The 20,032-nt window shown below is 44.1% G+C and overlaps 1 protein-coding gene across 1 annotated transcript in view; it reads right to left on the reverse strand.

Moving 5' to 3' along the window:
• The window catches only part of FNDC1 (fibronectin type III domain containing 1), a 63,763-nt gene that overhangs the window by 11,613 nt on the left and 32,118 nt on the right, over window positions 1-20,032 (reverse strand). Inside the window, exons 12-18 of the mRNA XM_012806726.2 lie at window positions 18,972-19,072; window positions 16,892-17,003; window positions 15,496-15,960; window positions 9,351-9,419; window positions 7,441-7,584; window positions 5,235-5,465; window positions 1,697-1,805 (exon numbers count right to left, since the gene is read on the reverse strand). Coding sequence (XP_012662180.1) covers window positions 1,697-1,805; window positions 5,235-5,465; window positions 7,441-7,584; window positions 9,351-9,419; window positions 15,496-15,960; window positions 16,892-17,003; window positions 18,972-19,072 — 1,231 coding nt within the window. The remainder of the gene's footprint in view (window positions 1-1,696; window positions 1,806-5,234; window positions 5,466-7,440; window positions 7,585-9,350; window positions 9,420-15,495; window positions 15,961-16,891; window positions 17,004-18,971; window positions 19,073-20,032) is intronic.

Consider the following 20,032-nt stretch of genomic DNA (forward strand, 5'->3'; position numbering starts at 1 on the left):
CCGGTGGGAGTTTATAAAAAGAACCTGTAGCCTCTACCAGGCCCTGAGCCCCTCCAGGACAGGGCTAAGTGCACTCCACCCACCCCACCCCAGCCTGGTGCTTAGGACACACACAGCGCACACTGACTGAACGAAGGGTGGATACTTACTGATACTTTAGAAAGAAAGAACAGGCCATCATCCCACATAACCACCTCCCATCCTAACTCAAATGCTACATCCGCATAGTGGCAAAGGCTGTGGCAACAGCACTGGAATGGAGGGGTCAGGAGGCTGGGGGTCAGGAGGCTGAGGGTTCAGGAGGGTGGGGGGTCAGGAGGCTGGGGGATCAGGAGGCTACAGGGAGGGTCAGGAGGCTGGGGAGTTAGGAGGCTGGGGGGTCAGGAGCTATCACTCAGCTTCGAGTAGCTCTGGGGCCACACCTCCAAGGCCTCCTTTGGCCGTTGGCCACTATGGCTGTGCTAGAGAAGCCTTGTCACTCAGCACACAATAAAACTCATGGATATCAACCCCATTTCTCTAATTTTGTTGGTTTTGTTTTCTCTAATCAATTTTCCATTGCTTTTAGGGAAATATTAAGAAATAGTGCCTTCTCAGTTTCCTGTTTTTCTACTTGCTTCTTGTTTGCCAAATCCTGAAATGTGTACTCGTTTATGAAAGCTCAGTTCAAGTGACCCCATCACACATTAAGATGTCCTGAGGAAAATCCTCAGCTCTCGCATCCCCCGTGCCCATGGCCATGGTCCCGATTCCCCCCCTCTACCGCACTTCCACTTCATGGGCGTGTGTTGTTCCAGCCTTCTCTGTGCCCTCTGCCCAAGTAGGAAACGAGAGGCCCCAGGTGCTACTGTCCCTTGGCCCTCCTTGCTCAGGAAACATGGTGACTCAGCATGGTAGTGCATGCAGGAGCCTCTGTACAGGCTGTGAGGGCCATGCGTACACACAGGGGCACTGTGAGCCCGTGGCAGCTCAAAATCGGCCGTAGTGGGAATATTTATGCCACAGAAATCAGAAAACGCTATCAATCAGGGAATTTTTTTTTTCAGAGAGGCAGTCTACCAGCCTGACCATCATGTGCTTGGTACTTCACCGATGTTCTCTAATGGCCATGACCACCTAAACCAGAGCATATGAAAGAGTGTGGCTACCACTCTCTTTGCACCCCTCAAACCAGTGCTGCCTATATTGCAGGCTTCCAGCCACTCCTGTTCATGAAGGCAGGCCTGTGACCTTTGCTAATGTGTACAAAGCATCCATCTTGAATGGCCTGAATGTCTACCTCAGAGGGTTTGAGTACTAGTTAACTAACATGTTATAACTGCTGCTCCATTAAAGTCACACATGAAGGTTGCCTTGCCTAATGCCAACACATTGGCGACTAAAAGTAGACCAGTTATCTTTCAACGCCCAACAATTTTCTTTCCCCCAATGGTAGATAGTGTTTAGGAAAATTGGGAATAAAATATAAACCCAATAACTTAACAATTACAATCCATACAGTACTTTCTCCTAAGAAAATGACACGACATATGGTAAACATTCATTGACATTCTGTAGGAGCTAAACAGAGAATTCAAAGAAACCATAAAAACCTCTGCTTAACTCCTTTGTTTCCAATCAAAGGCTGTCTGTGACCACGCACACGGGTCTCATGCTTTTGTTCCTATAATACTAATAAAAGACTAACACATCATACCTCGTGTTTGGCTTCAGGTTCTCAATGGGCAAATGAGTCACTGATGAAGCTTGAGTGGACCACTTGTTTCTGATGAAGTCTTCGTAGGATGCACTGTAAACCAAGTAGCCTGAACATGAAACAGGGGAGGCCCCGGTGAGCACTGAGCAGCCACATCGCACAGCAGGTGCAGCTCAGTGAGGAGACGGAGGGGGGCAAAGCCGGGACAAGATTCGGGGGGAGGAATTCAGGGACAGCAAGCTCCTCGGGACAGGATGGAACATGACACTGGCACCTTCGGGTGGACCCAGTGGGGACAACGAATCAAGGCACTTCCTGAGGACCTGCTACCTCACTATTTCCCTTCCTTCCCTGTACAACCCCCATTTCCTGCTCCCCATCTCCTCAGAACCAGAGCACATCTGATCTTCCTGACTGTACAGACAAGAAAGCAGCAGGAGAAAGAGAAAGAGAAAGAGAAAGAGAAAGAGTGGTTCCCCCACACATATTTAAGCATTTCCTGGTAGAGACAATGCACCATCGTCCTGACAGTGAGTGCTTTACACGCATGCGTAGCTGGAAGACCCCAGACTCCCAGTGACCCCAGGCCCATCTGGCAAAGCCGGTCCTTTCACTTCTCCTTGTTGAGTCCCTGTGCCTGCCCTGGCCCTCGCTGTGTAATGATGGTGACTTCAATCTGTCATCCAACCTGCTCTGTCTCCCCTGCTGATATCAGACCTCAGCAGGTGGCCTGAAGCCCTGACACCTTCCCAGCCTTCGTGGCTGCCCCAGGAGGGAAAGTGAAGTTCACATCACAGCTCAGCACATCCTTTTTACTAGGTCTCTTATGTGTACACAGAGGAAGAAAACACGTGTCAAACACCCCGTATGTGCCAAACATCACGCTAGTAAGCACTTTCACTCAGTTCTCTGAAGGGCCCGTCCATGGTGCTCCCAGAGGGCGTCTAGGAACAGCTGCCTCCGTGCAGGACGTGGAGCTGAGATCCCCAAAGGATGGGAAGCAGTTAAGGTGCAACAGGAGGTGGGAAGAGCTCAGGCAGAGGAAACCCCTGGGGGAGAGGCTCAGGAGGGAGGTGCCAAGCGGGGGCATATGGCCTGGGAGTGGCAGGCCTGGGACAGGCAGGAGCTGAGGCTGAAGCAGCACAGAACAGAACACTGGGCAACACTCTTGGGCATGCTAGGCTTTTTCATTCTAAATGAAAGAGAAAGACACTGCAGGGTGCCATGGCCAGGTGTGCATCTTCAGTCTCTACTGTGCAGGAGAGAATGGACAGGCTGTGGGGTGCGGGTGGGCAGGACACCATGGTCACGTAAGGGTGGAGAGTCCATAGAGAGAAATGAATGGGGTCCCGAGAAACCGGGCAGTAACATGGATGCACTGAGTGCAGAGGTAAGATGAAGAACGAGATTTGAAGATGACTCCAAAGCCTCACGGTTGTGCAAATGTGTGAAAGTGGGACCGTTCCCTGCGACAGGAGTCCCAGATGAGGGCCAGGCTTGGCGATCACAAGGACCACGAGTTTGATGTTCTTGTACACTGAGTCTGAGGTGCTGTGGAGACATCCCAGGGATGACATCAAGTGATTTTACTGTTTGCATCTGATTTTACTCTGTGAGGCTCAAAGGAGAGGAAGGCCTGGTCTTGAGATAAAACATCAGTGACTCATCTCCAAGAAGAATTAAAACCATGTGCATGGATGAGGCTCTGTGGGGAGAGGAGACAGAGCAAGAAGAAAAGAAGACCTAGGACCAAGCCTTGAGAAACCCTGCCATTAAATGTTGGGGTGGGGGGTGAGCCGGTGTCATGTGTGAAACGTCCTGCCATGATCAGCTCGACAGGAGCTGGCAGTTTTATATTGGGAGTGCTCAAAATCTACAAGGACCTCATCAGCGCTATGTATGCTGGAGTCACAAGCACTCACGGTTAGGGCCATGAGGTTTCATTACAGATCAGGTATGGGGGGGTGAAGAATGAGAGGACACTTTAGGAAGCTTTGGACAGCTTGGAACACACGACCAATGGCCCAAGGAGCAAGACCACAAGTGTTGCAGAAGGCTGAGCTGTATAGGAATGGAGTCTGAATTATGCCTGGGAGACATGTGTTAGGAGTTCTGTGAAGGCTTTTATTTCACTGCAAGAGCCCTGGAGGCAAGTTTAATGTGGCCAAAGCTCTCCTTCTTCAGCCAGTGTTTCTTCAAAGCCCCTTGGCTCAGGGTGCAATGATTATATTTATGTTAAGTAATATCTGTTATGCAAGAGATCAAAAGTGAAAGAGCTTAAAATAAGATTTTCAATTATTTTTTCTGAAAGCTTACTTGCTTGTTTTTTAAAATTGCCATTCATAAAGACACATTCCATAAATAGAAGGATTTCTGGCTGTTTTAATGACAGGCTTTGCTCCTTCCACTGATTTATTTGTGTTCTATTAGAAACATACTGGACTTCACAGGAACTGGTCTCAGCAGCGCATGGAGCTCACACCCTGGAGTGATCAGCTTTTTCATTATACCAAAGACTCAAACCTGATAATCCTACACCCTCCTCATACCGAGGCCTTTCCACCTCACCTGGCACAATACCCAGGGCTTTCTTTCCTATGCCCCTTACCCTGGCTTTTGGGCTGTTATCCAAATTCCACAGAAAAAGTTATTCTTTGGATATTCTTGGATACTTTTTTCTCATTTTAAGAAATAAAACAAAAGCACAAGCAATTTTGAATCATATCAACTACAATAACATAATAGCTAATGTCAAACTCTCGCCTTTGATGCTACCGTCCCCAGCCCGAGACACATAACACCGTTCCATATGCAGATGCCTTCCTCCTATACGGCACACAGGCCCAGAAGGAATCACGTGCAAAGGAAGACATTATTCAAAGAAAATGTCAATTCTTTTTCTGTAGCACCTTATTTCAAGATTTATCTTCAAATATATCCTTGGCAGAATCACATGAACTCATGAACATCTCAAAGGCCAAGACCTAGCAGGCTCGAGATCCTTGGGAATTTTTCCATCACATTCAGTTTCCACAGAAGAAATTGAAAAAAACCCAGACTGGTCTGGAAGCCCACAGCAGGCGAGGCAAGAGGTGAGGGAACCATCCTAGGGCTGCTCTGATGTGGGGCAGCCCCATGGCACGGTAGGAGCTCTGCCATCACAGGGTCTGATCTACAAGTTGCTGCCTGGACTCCCTGGCCATTTGCAGGATTATAGAATGCTAGAGACAGAATGATATTTTGCATGCAGAGAAACCAAGGCCCAGGAAGATGAAGTAACCACCTTAAGGTCCTGCACATCAATCTAGGACTGGGATTGAGGACCCCCGACTTTCACCCGGTGCTCTATACACTACCCCATGAGGCCTCTGTTATTGCCTACATTTCATCCTATTAAAAGAAGACAGCTGGACTCCTCTGTCCAACCCACCTACCCATCCATCCCTGCATGGATCCATCTATCCATCTGTCCATCCCTTATGGTCTGTATTTCCCACCTACAGGTCATGGGAACTCTAACCATCTGCCTAGGACACACCTGTTACCACGTCTCCTGGGGTGGCTTTGTCCCAGTCCACAATGACAAATGAGTGGCAGCCTTCCACAGCGACCACAGTGATGTTGCGGGGAGCATTTTGAGGAGGCAGGTCACTCTTCCTCAGGTCATTTGGGATGATTTCATCCAGGCTGTCCACTTGGAAGTGATCCAGAGCATCGGTCAGAGAGCACGGGGCTGATGGGTCTTTATTTAGGTACGTCACATAAGGAGCTGGAAAAGAACAGAGATGCCAATCGCACTGTGGAAGGCCAGTGCAGGCCTCTGCAGACAGAAAACAGCATCTGCTCCCTGGAGTGAGCCCCACCATCAGTCTCGCCCCACCAGACAGAGAGCCCAGAGCCACCAGCCCCAATGCCAAGCTCAAAAGCACACCCCTAGCTCTCCTTAATGGGCTTATGTGCTTATATCTTTCAGTCTGGTAGTTTTGAAAGATCCTAGTGACCATCAACCTTGATGACTATGTTCTCAAAGTGATTTTGGAAGATCCCCAAACCATACCTCAGTGTACTATAAGCCAGCACCACTCTGCCAAAGTGTGAGTCAGGCCCACCCTACACTTAACTAGCACTGTCTTAACACAGGTCACTCCCTTGACAATCCTGGGCCTGGAGAAATATATATACTGATCAAAACATACAGCCTCTAACCTCAGCCCTGAGCAGCAGACTTCTTCAGAGTTTCACGGTCTCCACAGCCATCTGGGGAGTGCCTAAGGCCAAGCCTGGACAGCCTTCTCCAACATGGCTTCTCAGCATGATAAAGCTACTCACATTTGTGTGCAGGTGGAAGCCATTTCTACACACATTGTTTCAGAGGATACGAGACCCAGGAACTCTGTCAATGTTCCCATGTTCCTGCCTACCAATGCTGGGCATGTCCCCTAAGTGTGGATCAAATGGGAGACCTTCTACCTCTAACCTTTTAGCTCTAGCCCTCGGCACTCATTCTCATGTCTCACTCTGAAGAGGTCAGAAATGCCAAGGAAACGAGGCTGGGGCTTCAGACACGCCAGGCTCTCAAGTAGCAGCGTCTAGTAATTTCTACCAATCCCACTGCATCTTTGGGTGCTAGGCTCTCATTCTCAGTTGACTGGGAGGACTGAATGGAATTTTTAGATTTTTTTATTATCCAATAATTGGTATGAAATTAGGCTGTTAGGACTTGCCAATGGATCTTATCAGAAAGTGTGGGGGAGTAGGCGGTTATGCCTGATAGAGTGACAGACACAGGAAAACCCAGACAATGAAAGCCTTTCACTGTTCAGGAGAGTTTGTAGAATAGTTAATTACGGCCCTAAAAGCATTTCAACCCCGCCATGGAACCGTGGAGAGAAGAGTCAGAGCGTTCGGCAGAGGCAGCCAGGCAGCTGCACGGCCAGCGGGAGCATTTGTCTGAGGAATGCTACCTCAAATTAATATTCTCGTTCTTCAGGTCCATGTGGTTTAGACACTCCATCACTACATCTTGGCTGGCAAGAGCTGTTCTCTGCTCATGGCAGAATATTTGTTTTGGAAACAGAAGAGTGTGGTATTAGTTTAAGCTGTTGCTTGTCTCCACTTAGTAACATATTAATCCAACTGTCTCATTAATGAAGTTCCGTCAGGGAGTGGGAACACAGAAATTTTTATTGAAATTGTTTTGATCACTGAGAAAGAAGAATAAAATGAATCTCTAAACCCCCAATCCTTAAGGCTAACAAAAATTATAGGTAATAACAAAATAAGAAAAGCTCTGACTCTGAGATACTGTTAGTGGCTCAATTTAGTAAGCTACTGAGCTTTGAGAAGAATTTAGCAGACAATATGCAGATAAGGCCTAGCCTTATCTCGTGTGAGAATCCTAAGTCCCTCTTAGGAAAGCTAGCAGCAGTAAAAATACTCACGTCCCTTGGTGCTGATGACTTCAAACAGTTTCTTACTCTTGAGTCTACATGAGACAACCTCTCTAAACTGTCCTCTGTTGGACACCAAATGTCCTCCTCCATCCTCCCCTCCTCTGACTTTTGCAGACCACAAATTCATATGCATCCAACAGGACTCACTCACTAACTTACCCCAAATGGAAATTTCACTCTGGGAAAACTCAAAATACACTGCCTTGGCCGGGCCAAGAGATTAGTTATGCTCTTCTTCAAAGAGCAAAAGTTAAAAACTCATGTTTCTCTGATTAAGGAGGTTACATTTACCAATAAATCGTTTCTTTCCAGCCAGATCAAATTCTTCTTCAGGAAAGGAACTGATGGTGCCCTCTTCTGGGATGACCTTTGGTGTGACAGCAGTGGTCGAAGGCTTCGTGGTGGCTGGGGGCCTCGAGGTCTCAAATTCATAATCTGAAATGATAGGAAGGCTCTGTAATTGGGCCCTGGTAGACAGTGATGCCTCCTTAAGATTCAACTGCGGGCAGAAACATACACCAACAGCCTGACACAAAAGCTATGCCTAAACACAGTCTGTTTCTACTAAAGTACTATTTCTTTCCATTTCAGTGCTCACCGAAAAGTGGCTGCAGATAAAACAGAAAAGGAGGAAAAGAAACATATGTGACCAGAAAAATGAAGTTTTATGACCAGAGCTGGAGAGAACTTAAAATCCATCCAGTTTAGCTCATGGTACAGGTCCAAGGCCATTCCCTACCTGCGTCATTTTCCCATTTAGAGCAATGGCAGATCACATTAGAAAAGGAACTTGAATTTTCTTCTTAAAAGGCATCTTCTGTGTATGCATTTTTTTTCTTGAGGAAGGAGGTGGGATTAATCCTGCTAAAAGAACTAATCCCTTTGACATTTGTAGAAGAAAAGAAAACCCTGCCCCCTCTTCAAACTGTTCAAAGACAGTAAGAAAGATGGTTAGTATGGTATTTTCAAAGGTGCTAAGAAAACTTCCTTTGTTTTCTGACATCTATTGGGTTTTGGCGTGAGGGGTTTTTTTGAGATAGAGTCTCACTCTGTTGCCCAAGCTAGAGCCCCATGGTGTCAGCCCAGCTCACAGCAACCTCAGACTCCTGGGCTTAAGAGATCCTCATGTCTCAGCCTCCCAAGTAGCTGGAACTATAAGTGTCCATCTAAACATCTGGCTAATTTTTCTCCTTTTAGTAGACATGGGGTCTCGCTTGTGCTTGGGCAGCTCTCAAACTCCTGACCTCAGTTGATCCTCTCCTCGGTGTCCCAGACTGCTAGGATTACAGGTCTGCACCCCCATGCCCATCCAGACACCTGCTGTGTTTAAGACACTTGCTGCTATTAAAACTCACTTGGGATTAAACCACTGCACCAAGCTTTATTATCAGTAAATAAGGCAGCAAAGGTGATATTATTCACACCGCTGGGATTTAAGACATTTAGGCTACAAATAATAGCAGAAAAGGGAGAGCACACGTGTGAGAATCCTGAGTCCCGGAGTCAAAGGCCGGCACCAGGTGGGGACAAGGTTCCTACGTGAACTTCATCAACTGCAGAGGTGACTTATAAAGCACACGAGGACCACAGGGTCCTAAGGATAGTAACATTACTTACCATTTATTTAGTGTCTATTCCATGCTGCCCATGGCATTTTGTATTCTTTTTTTTTTCAGTTTTTGGCCAGGGCTGGGTTTGAATCCACCACCTATGACATATGGGGCCGGCGCCCTACTCCTTTGAGCCACAAGTGCCGCCCAGCACTTTGTATTCTTAATCTTAGAAATCTGCCCTTACAAAGACTCTACGATAAGAAATACACACATTCACACCATCACATTTTTTATGTAATTAGAAAAGGAGAGAAAAGGAAGGAGGAGAAAGAGAAGAGAAGGAAGCCAGACATTGTTTAAACCCAGCAGTTTCACCAACAAAGGTAAAGGGGCCCAGACGGGCAGCTCCAGAATCAGCTGAGCCGAAGAGGTTGGGAGGGAGAGAACAGGAGGCCAGGGACTTCCCGGGAGGCTGCATTTGCTCTTTCTCTTCAGTCACGTGTGCATCTGGGGGTGACTTGGAGGGAGGGGTGCACCTGCCCTTCCCTAAGCCCTTCACAGTTCTGAAGGGAACCACCATCAAAGTCATCCACTTAGTGATTAAAACAGGATCATTTGAGCAGGAAAGTGCCCAAGTAATTGTCATACCTTCATCATATACCACGTACGCCTCTTCCGTGGGTGTCGCCGTGTCAGTCTCCAAGCCTGAGAATTCATCTAGGGAAGAAGAAGGGAGGCTGTCATCCACCACACACACACCCCCAGCTACTCCCCCAGCTCCAGCACCAAGCCGGCCTTTCATTCCCCATGAGCAGCCACGCCAGAGTCTGGCAGAAGGAAAATCTCCTGGACGCTGAAATGGAACCCAGACTTTCTCCTCTCGGCTGAGAAAAGGGCAATCCACACACCATCCCTGGCTCAGGAGCAGCCAGTTCCCTCTGTGTCCCCATGGTGCTCTCTCTCACCTCCCTGCCTCTGACCCCCCCTACCCCCACAGCCTCGTGCCCAGTCTGCCTGCTCTGGGTGCTGAGGGAAAGGCCTTCTCAGAGGGAAGGGCAGCTAGGAGAGTGGGGTCAGTGCTCACAATAATGGCAAAAATCCCTTCACATGTGAACTCCTGTGTTCCTCACTCTTCATTCTCTCCATGCCCTCAATCTTGCCTCTGGAATATTCTAGAAGCAAGGTGGTTTTCCCAACTAGGCCAACAGCATCTATGTGAGTTCCCTGTGCTTCTCTACTTCCTTCTGACCTCCCATCCTCTCTCATCCACTCAAGAGATAAATCTATACTAATCAGATTTCTTAATCTGCATATGAAGTTTGTAAATAATATGCCAATGTTCACAAAGTCCCCTTTACAGACAGGTTGGCCTTTAATAACCCAACTAGACTTTTCAGGACTATCGGATTATGCTTTCAAGGCAACTTGTCAAATTTTAGATATGATTTTTGGTATCTTCCAGGAAAAATTTCTATAATTACTGCACTGATATCTTGGCCAAGAAAGGTAAGTGATTTAAGCATAATAACTCATTTCTGCCTGTTATCTGGGTAGTTTAGGTTGAAGAGAAGGTGTGATGGTATTGATTATATTATTTCTGCATTTAGGGGTACAAATATATCTATAAAAGGAGACCATCTCGCTGTGATTGACAAAATATTGACACAAAACATTTTATAACTCAAAAATTTCAAAGGAATTCCTTCTCTCCTTTTGTCCTGAAGACCACAGCAATTATGTATTAATAGAACTCTCTAAATTCACTGCAGTCTTCAAAGGGAGTGAAGGGGGAAACAGGAAGAAATAACCAGGATTTATTGGATGTCTTCTGTGCAGCAGCCACTTTTACGTATCTGTTGTTCAAGTTAGTCCTTACAAAAAACCCTCGTGCTTAGAAGACCTACACTTCTCAGCCAAGGACACCATGGCTCTGAGAGGATTTATTACGTGCCTGGAGACACATGGATGGCAAGTGACAAAAAAAAACAGAACTTGAACTTCAACCCCTCTGGCTCCAAACACTATGTACTTTATACTTCATAAAACTGCCTCTACTTATAAAAAGTTGAACTAATCAATCAAATTCTTTATGAATCTTAAGGTACTCTATTACAATCATCATTCCACAATGTAAGGAAGGGGAAATTGAAGTAGAAAGTATATAAACTCCCATGTAATTATTCTACCAGCCGTTTTGTTGAGTCTACTTTGAATAACATCTTTATGCTGCCAGAATAAAGACCAGCAGAGGTCAACGGCAACCTCCGGTTGTCTGTCTGGTCCTTCTGCAGGTTATAGTAAGAAGCCCCCCTCCCCCATTCAGAGGCCTGAGAGATGCTCCTTGAGGCGATGATGACTCAGGCAGGTTCTGATGGGGCCAACAAATGTGAACAAGAGAGAAGTTGCAAATTATCCGCCCACTGGGACAGAATGGCCATCTCATGCAAAGCTATTAAACACAGTTTTTCCTTAGGTCAATTCCAACGTCAATATGCCTGGATCCAAGACAAATTACTTCCAAGCCTGTTCAAATCTGTTTCCAGGTCCACACCCCCAAAGTTTGGGATTATCTTGCCATTGTTTCCTGGCCTACCATTTGCTTTCCCTCATCGATTTAATGTTTAGAAGCATAATCTTGCTTTTCTTCATTACCAGTTCAGTTTCATTTCCTCTCACTATTTTTAGCCAGGTCAAAAATGAATAAATTGCATAGTACTTGCATCCCAGGGTAAACAAGAAAAGGGAAAAACATATATCATTTCCTTCCTGGATTCTGGTGTTAATGGTAATTCTTTGAGGTGCTGAAATACCCCGGCACACGCCAGCAGGCCACAGAAATGCGTTTTGACTGCAAACTGAGGTCACTTCTTGAGATGAGTGGCAGATCCTCTGGCATAAGGAAACATCCTACTGACAGATCTGGTGCTCTTTTTTTCTTTAAGACCAACATAATTTATCTCTAAAATAGCACCAGCTTGACGCCAAGTAAAAGTAACTTCCAGATGTAATGAAGTGTATTTACAACTTTTTTTTAAAGCTGGCCACATGAATTTGCCCCACTGGAACACCGTTTAGAACCATTTGGAACTATGCAAAGCTGGATGTTTTATAAGTCAACCCAGCATCGATGGTAAAAGCTTCCACCTCTTCACATAAAAGTAGCTGGCAGCCAACAACCATGGCAGTGTAGTTTATTCTTTTCAGTAGTTTATCCAAATAGTTATGGAAAAAAGTGAGTGAAAATATCCCCACAGAAGTAAGGCCTTTGCTCCAGAGATTGTTCAAAATATATGAAAAAATTATTCTCGGTAGAAGTTTGGAGAAGGAAGATTTTAAATGACAGCCCTTTGAAACTCAGGGATGTTTGCACAGCTCAAATTAATTTTTGATTATCCCCTTTGTACTTTCTGTCTTGAAAGCAAGCTGTGATGGGGCAGAGCCATTTTCTGTAACGTCTGATGTTTTTCTGCAACATGCCAAGAAGTCATTCAATAAATTCTTGAAGATATCAACTGGTTCATCACAGTTCCAGATGCACCGGATGTCATCAGATCTACTGTAGAAACAGGACCTGCAAGGCAAGGAGCACCGACTTTTACCTCTGAAAGTGGACAACGCCTGTCTCTAAGGTATCGTGTAGATACCCAAAGACACATACTAGGCACCGCAAGGAATTACGGTACATTTTCTCAACTGCAAGGAGCTTATTACCTAATGAAGAAGTCAGATTTAGGGAACTGAAAAGCAAAAACAACCCCCAACCCTGAATGTGTATCTATAGAGAGAAATATATGCACCAACAATGTACCAGAACAGGCACATGATATGTAGGAATCGACACACGGGTGTGACCTCCATGACACACAAATAACAAGTGCTAGTGAACACATAGTCTGGGACCCTCCTGCATTACCACAGCAGCATTTTAATAATTACCCAAAGGAGGAAATAACCCAAAGGATCATTGACTGATGAGTGGATAAAAATGTGATATATCCACATGATGGAATAAAAAGAATGAAGCACTCATATATTCCGCAACGTACATGAATCTTGAAAACGATTCCACTAAGTGAAAGAATCCAGACACTAAAAGCTACATATTATATGAGTCCATTTATATGAAATGTCTCAAACAGGTAACTCCCAGAGGGAGACAGTGGATTGGTGGTTTCCAGGGGCTGGGAGGAGGGAGGGACGGGGAGTCACTAATAGTGACAGTTTCTTCTGGGGATGATGACAAAGTTCTGGAATTTGATGGTGGTGATAGTTGCACAACAGTGAATAGTCTAAAAACCACAAACTTTGAAAGGATGAACTTCATAGTGTGTGAATTATGTCTCAATAGAGCTATTAAACTTTTTAAAAATTTAACTTCTTACCACACACACATACACAATTACCACTTTTGTGGTCAGCATTCTTACCATAAGAAATAGAAAAAAATGGCTCGGTGCCTGTGGCTCAAGCAGCTAAGGCGCCAGCCACGTACACCTAAGGTGGCGGGTTCGAATCCCCAGCCCGGGCCCGCCAAACAACAATGATGGCTGCAAAAAAAAAATAGCCAGGCATTGTGGCAGGCGCCTGTAGTCCCAGCTACTTGGGAGGCTGAGGCAGGAGACTCGCTTGAGCCCAGGAGTTGGAGGTTGCTGTGGGCGTGATGCCACGGCACTCTACCCAGGGGGATAGCTTGAGGCTCCGTCTCAAAAAACAAAACAAAACAACAAAAAAAAAGAAATAGAAAAAAATAATCCTAAGAACACAGCGGGGAGGGAAACTTTGGAAGGGGACAGACATGCCTGTAGCTTGGTAGTGTGACGGTGTCCTGGGTGTACCTTATAGCAAACTCATGGAAGTGTATGGTGTAAATGTGGACAGCTTTCTGTATGCCAATCATACCCAATAAAATGGTTTACAAAGATAAAAATTATGATTTGAACTAATAAAAAGAAGGAGATGTTTAACAAAGCTGTTAGTGGCAGGAGCAATAAAAGGAAGATAAGCCACATGGAAGTATTTTTAAATAATAAATTACAGTACATTAAAACATCACATGAGGATATGTTGCTATTCCCAAATTTAATTTTCTCCCAGGATGTTTCATTGATTAATACTTATTTCCCAAATGCTTCCAAGTGTCACATTGTTCTTTGGCTTGTAATAAGGAATCAGGAGATTGAGTAGGAGTGAATATATATGCCATGATTTGCTAAGAAAAAAAAGAATCAAAAATGCTAAAAATAATATTGACTTTTGATGCAAGTAAATGTCCCAAAACACAAAGTCAATAAAAAGAACATGCTAAAAAGGCCTCACTAAAAGCAGACAGAATAAAATGCAAAATAATAGCAATACTAATTAAAACTAAATCCCAAATAGTCACTCTTTTGTTTACAACCAATTAATAATTTTCTTCTTTAATTTTATTTCAATCTTTAAAATTAAATACATAACATATGTAGAAAAAGTTAAGTAACATAATATTTTAGTAGAAGAAATTCAAAGGTAAATTCAAATTTATACTCACAGGGTAAATGGACAGAGTAAGAATTTTCTTTCCAATGATCTTCTTCCAAACGCGTTTCCTTGTTCTTTGGTGTGAATTCTTTAGACATGTGAAGTTTTCCTGTTTATTTGGAACTTTTCTGTGGAAGACTCCAAACAGAATTCTTATTTTGGATACAGAATTCATGTTCAAATTGACTGTGCTTGTCACGGTCAATAATGGTAGGTAAGAATTCTGTGCATGCAAATAATTCCTGAGGCTCGTCACTCTGCTTTTGTTTAAAAAGACGTAAGTTTTATAGCCACCATTGCAATCCCTTTCGAACTGAGAAAAAGAAGATGAACTTATCTCCTCCATGCCTGATGCAAATCTAGGATGACCTCTTCCAAAGCACTTTGAACAGGGGACCCAGCAGAAAGGATGACAACATCACATTGGCTCCCCCATGACCTGGAATAGGTGTTCTGGCTCCTGTTCTTCAGGGAACCTGGGCCTTTCTCAGAAGGAAGACCCAAAGCAGGGCAGCAGGCCAGCCCAGATCAGGATGGTAACGCAGGGAAAAGGCACTTCCATATAAGAAAGCCAGCCACCTGAAGACTGGCATTTTCCAGAGGGACGGCTGATTAAAAAACATTCAGCTGCCAATGTGCTTGGGAAACACTATCTTAACTTGGAGATTCACAGCAAGGCTATTCAATGGCCTAAATGTTCCAACAGTAAGAAATGTATCCAACCTTGTGCAAAACACACAGTTAATCACAGAACCTTAAGAAAAAAAAAAACAACCTACGACTACTAATCTTCTAATATCCATTGGAACAAGCTTTGGGAAAATCTAGTCCCAACTAATAACATCACAAATATTTGCACCGAGTTGTAATAAGGGCTGCCACATAAAACTCAGGATGCCCAGTTAACTTTGGTTTTAAATGAACTGCAGATAACTTGTTCATATGCCTCATGCAATACTTGGATTTGCTAAACTGGACAGCCTTCCCTGTGACAGGGCACATCAAACACACGTCCTAGGATGAAGGAGCCTCTCCTCAAGGTTCTGCTGCACACTGCCCTTACCCCTTCTCTGCAGCTTTGCCCCGCTACTCTGAAGTGTGGGGGCTCAGGCACCAGTGGGCAGGTTACCAACAGAACCTAGCGAGTTACCAACAGAACCCAGCGGGTTACCAACAGAACCCAGCAGGTTACCAACAGAACCCAGAGAGTTACCAACACAACCGAGCCAGTTACCAACAGAACCCAGCGGGTTAGCAACACAACCGAGCGGGTTACCTTCTTCAGGGGAGCACTCTGGGATCCCGTCAGAGCCCATTATCAGGTTGCCATCATCATCGTGCTTCTCCAGGGTCCCAGGGGGACACGTAGGGATGGGGGTGGTGGGTTCAGGGGTGGTGGTGGTCGTTGTCCGCATGGTGGTTCGGTTCACCTTTGGGCGCATGGTCGCTGTGCGGCGGGTTGTGGTCATGCGGCGAGTGGTGGCAGTCGTGGGCCGTGGGGTCGTAGTGGTGGGCAGGGGCGTCGTGGTCGTCGTGGTCGTCGTCGTGGTGGTGGTGGTGGTAGGCCGTGTGGTTGTGGTGGGGGGATGGGTGGTTGTTTTAATGACCTCCAAGCCCACTAGGGGCTTCCCTCCAAGGCTCAAAATTGGCTTATCTTGGGCACTGGCCAGGGGTGTGCCGTGTCTCCCCTGCCCAAAGAGGGGGAGGCCGTCTGGACTCACCACAGGGGTCCCTCCCAGATCTGAAACAAAATCACCCAAGAGCTATGCAAGAAGGCCAAACAATCCAGAGAAAACAAAAGCAAGTGATAAAAATCTTCTCAAAGCTTAGGCATTACCATGTTCCAGTCAGGGAAAAGGCAAAATAATTAAAAGGGCATCAGCTGGGGAGGCAATGCCTTCTGTTGTTCAGAAGTTTCTGGGCTCACTGTATTGCCCATCATACATATTACCATATATAAATATTTCATCAGTGTGCCCATTATCCTGAGATAACTCTTAGTGTCTAAAGGAAGACATTCTTTCCTCTTCCTCATTCCTGCTCCTAAGGAGCAAAAGCATTACTTTGGACCAGGAGGGGCAAACATTTTCTGTTAAGGGCCAGGGAGTAAATATTTTAAGCTTTCTGGGCCAGATGGTCTCTGTACTAACTACTCAACTCAGGTAGTGCGAAAGCAGCAAACAGACAAGTAACACATAACAACACATAGCCAATGGATTAGACGGCACATAAATAAATGTTTCCGTGTTCCAATAAAACTTTGTGTCTGGACACTGAAATGTTAATTTCTTACAATTATCACATATCACAAAATTGTCTTCTTTCTTTAGAAATCACTTAAAAATGTAAAAACTATTCTGAGCTCACAAGACTGACAAAAATGTGCAGCAGACAGGGTCTGGCCTGCAGGCTGTAGTTTGCAGACCCCCTCCCCAAACTGCCCAATTTCAAGAGCAACGCAGAAGGCCACATTTTCCAGAGGCTGGAGTCTGCAGGGGTTGACTAAAGCTGTAGGACAGGGAACGCTGAGTTCTGCCTCTTTTGAGGCTCTTCTTCCCACGTGGCTAAAAGTAACTAGACCAAGGACAACCATTAAAAATGAAGGCGTGGAGGACAGTTCCTCCACAACTAATTCAGTAGACTATTGTTCCTTAATAACCACTCTCACTTACCCACAATGGTTCGACCATCTCCTCCTAGTTTAACCCGAAGAGGATTTCCATGTGAATCTTGGAGGTACCTTCCTTCTGCATTCAATACTAACCCACGATCAAGGTCCACAACCTAAATCCATGACATACATACATTAAAGAATACACCGACCGTCTCCAAATGTTCCTATCTGTCCAACTACATGTATGTATGTGTGAAGTTTTCACAGAAGGAAACCATAATGTGAGTAGGAGACACGATTTTTGTCAGGATCATTACAAGGTTTTCAAATAAAGTACAAACCAGTTATTTACATTTCATATTATACTTGCTTACTCGTATAAGATGTAAACTGTTTTAAGTTTCTCAAATACATAAAAGATGTTCAAAATATTTTTACCAGTAAGTACAGTATGGCTAATTCTGGGAAAGAGAAACAACACAGTGCCTATCAACTGGGGGAAGAGAAGAAATAAATAATGGGCCACACATATTGTGGAAAATAAAGCAGGCAAGGGAAAGGACACCGGGGGGGGGGGGTCTGTATATATAGACCTATGCTGAGCTCAGATAACAGGGATGATCATTTTGCAAAAACAAAAATATATTCTTTTGTGTACATAAGATTAAGACTGCAGAGAAAAAATCGCTGGAACGATAGACCCCAAACTGGTAACAATGACCATCAACGAGAAGTAGCTCAGGATTGCGGAAGCTTCTCTTCTTTTTCATACATTCAGAATTGTTTTCGCTTTTTGCAATGAACATCTATTTTTAGTATATGAAAAACATGTTTCCATTTGCTGTTAATATTAAAAATCAATGTTGCTATAGCAAAAGCAATATCATTTGTAATAACATTGTCTAATATACTATGCATGCAAAAATTCCATATTCTAAGAAACTAGAAGACTTGAAAAAAGCGATTATTGTCTCTATTAAGGAAAAAGTTCATGCTCTTTGCTGGCAGTTCTCAAAGCTGGCCCATGACCTGAAGCCTCTGCATCACAAAGGAACTCGTCATAAACTCAAGTCACCCAGCCCTACCTGTACCTGAATTTGACTATCCTCCAGTGATCCCAAGCTGGCTAACACTGGAGCACCACTGCTTGGCTAGATCGGGCTACTGGAGGCAGCCCTAGAACCATGCCGCTCTGTTGGGTGCTGTTTTAGTAATTATAATAAAGTTTATATAAAATCTACTTTTGAAATCCACCTCATTCTATTTCAGTTCAAAATTTTTGGCAATGACATTTTGCTGTAGCGTACTTTCTGGCTATTATAAAACCCTATGCCTTTGAGAAATAGCAATATGCATCTTTAGATCACCTACGGTTGAAAATTTCATAAAGTCCTTTAGTATGTTTTCCTAAAATTTATTGTTGTAAATGGGAAGTTTTGACTGAGAATTCTAGCATAAATTTTTTTTTTTAAATTTTAAATCCCTGAATATTGTGAGGTACTCTTTCTATTACTCTCAATGCAACAAGACCCCTAAACATTTGTTTTAACCTTAGGTAGTGAAAATAATCTAATTTAGACATACGTAAAATACTAATATATGATTTTAGTCAAACAACAAATGTAAGAAGTTTCAAAAGATGATCTAATGAAAACTGCCTATGGTATAATTCAGAGTTTTTTTATTTTTATTCTGCTTCCTTTTAGAAAATATTTCAGACAACTTATGGAAAATGTGTAAATTTAATAAAACTGTAAACAAAAATTAAAAATAAAATGAAGCTATCAGGACAGGGGAAAAAATAAGTTCATTTGAGAGGCTATTCATTACCTCTGTAATTGCCAGGGTTGAGCCATACATTTGTTTAACCTTTCTAACCAGACAAGGCAAATGAAAAACAAAGGCCCTGGCCTTATCTTACTAGCTCTAAGAAGAAAAAAACCCTAGTTACTCAGAAAAACCAAGGATCTTTCTGAGCATTGCAAGAAACTATAATCAAGTATCTTCACCTATGAGTGGTTAAAACTGGAGGAACAGCAGCAAATAAAGACAGTTTTATCACAATCACACAGTGTTCACCATATTTCTCTTCTCAACAGCATGAAAACAACTTGTATGTGTAAAGAAGTGTACCCTACCCACTTTGTCCCTTGAGGGCCATTGATAATTCTCTGTCCACTTGGTTTTCCATTACCACCAGGAAGGCTTTTCCCGTCTACGTTTGGTCCCCCATTATAACCTACACAGTACAAAAAAAAAATAATAACAGAGCCCAGTAAGTTCAACATTTAATATTCCTGGAAACTTGGCTTCAAACCAAACTACAGGTAATAACACATCATGTCTAACACTAAACAGAATTTTGAACCAATAGTTCAATTATATTCGATAAGGACAGTCTTGAATTGTGACTTCTCCAGGACAAACATGAATTTCTGTTAAGAGTATAGTAAAGCTATGGTTTTCTGACACCACTGGGGGAATGAGCATGTGCAGCTTAAGTAAAATCACCATATAAAGTTTATACCCTTAGTAGCTGTAGCTTTATTTTAGCCATTTGGAAGCTGGAGGGAGAAAGATTTGGAAGGACAGAGAAAATTATCTCCAAAGTGTACTAGAAGCCTTCTGTGTTTCTCTGCATGTCCTACTAAATGTGACAACTACTAATATTTCTAGCTGACTCAGATCCCAGTCATCAACTGCCAAGTCTAAGTGCACAATGCTGTCTCCCAGCCTGCTGAACTCTGGGGCTGCCTGGGGAGCATGTCCTCAGAGTAGGAAGAGGATACAGCAGCACCCCTCCAGTTGTCTCAGTCCCCCAGAATCCCCTGTGGAGCTGTCTCAACAGCACCCTCTGCCCTGAGCCAGCCTCACCTGCCGGTAAGATGCCTGAGCTCTCTGACAGTCACATGCAGATTAGACACATTCTCTCACTCCTTCATTTATTCACTAAATATTTTTTGAGTTCCTGCTATGCTCAAGGGAAATACTGAGTTTTACCTCTAGTCTTGGTGTGTTAGGTTTGCTTAAAACAGCCAGTCTTAGTGGAAATCTGAGCCTGACGTGTGGCATTATTTTCTGTCTTTACATTGGGCTAAAATAGATGTGTTGTACAGATTAACAAAAAAAATAATACATTCATTCAAGAATGTTCTGTGCAGCCCCAATGACATGCAAGAGCTCACCACTTAACTGAGTG

The sequence above is a fragment of the Otolemur garnettii genome, unplaced genomic scaffold, assembly GCF_000181295.1.
Source record: "Otolemur garnettii isolate 467f Iridium unplaced genomic scaffold, OtoGar3 scaffold00056, whole genome shotgun sequence".
NCBI classification, from domain to species: domain Eukaryota; kingdom Metazoa; phylum Chordata; class Mammalia; order Primates; family Galagidae; genus Otolemur; species Otolemur garnettii.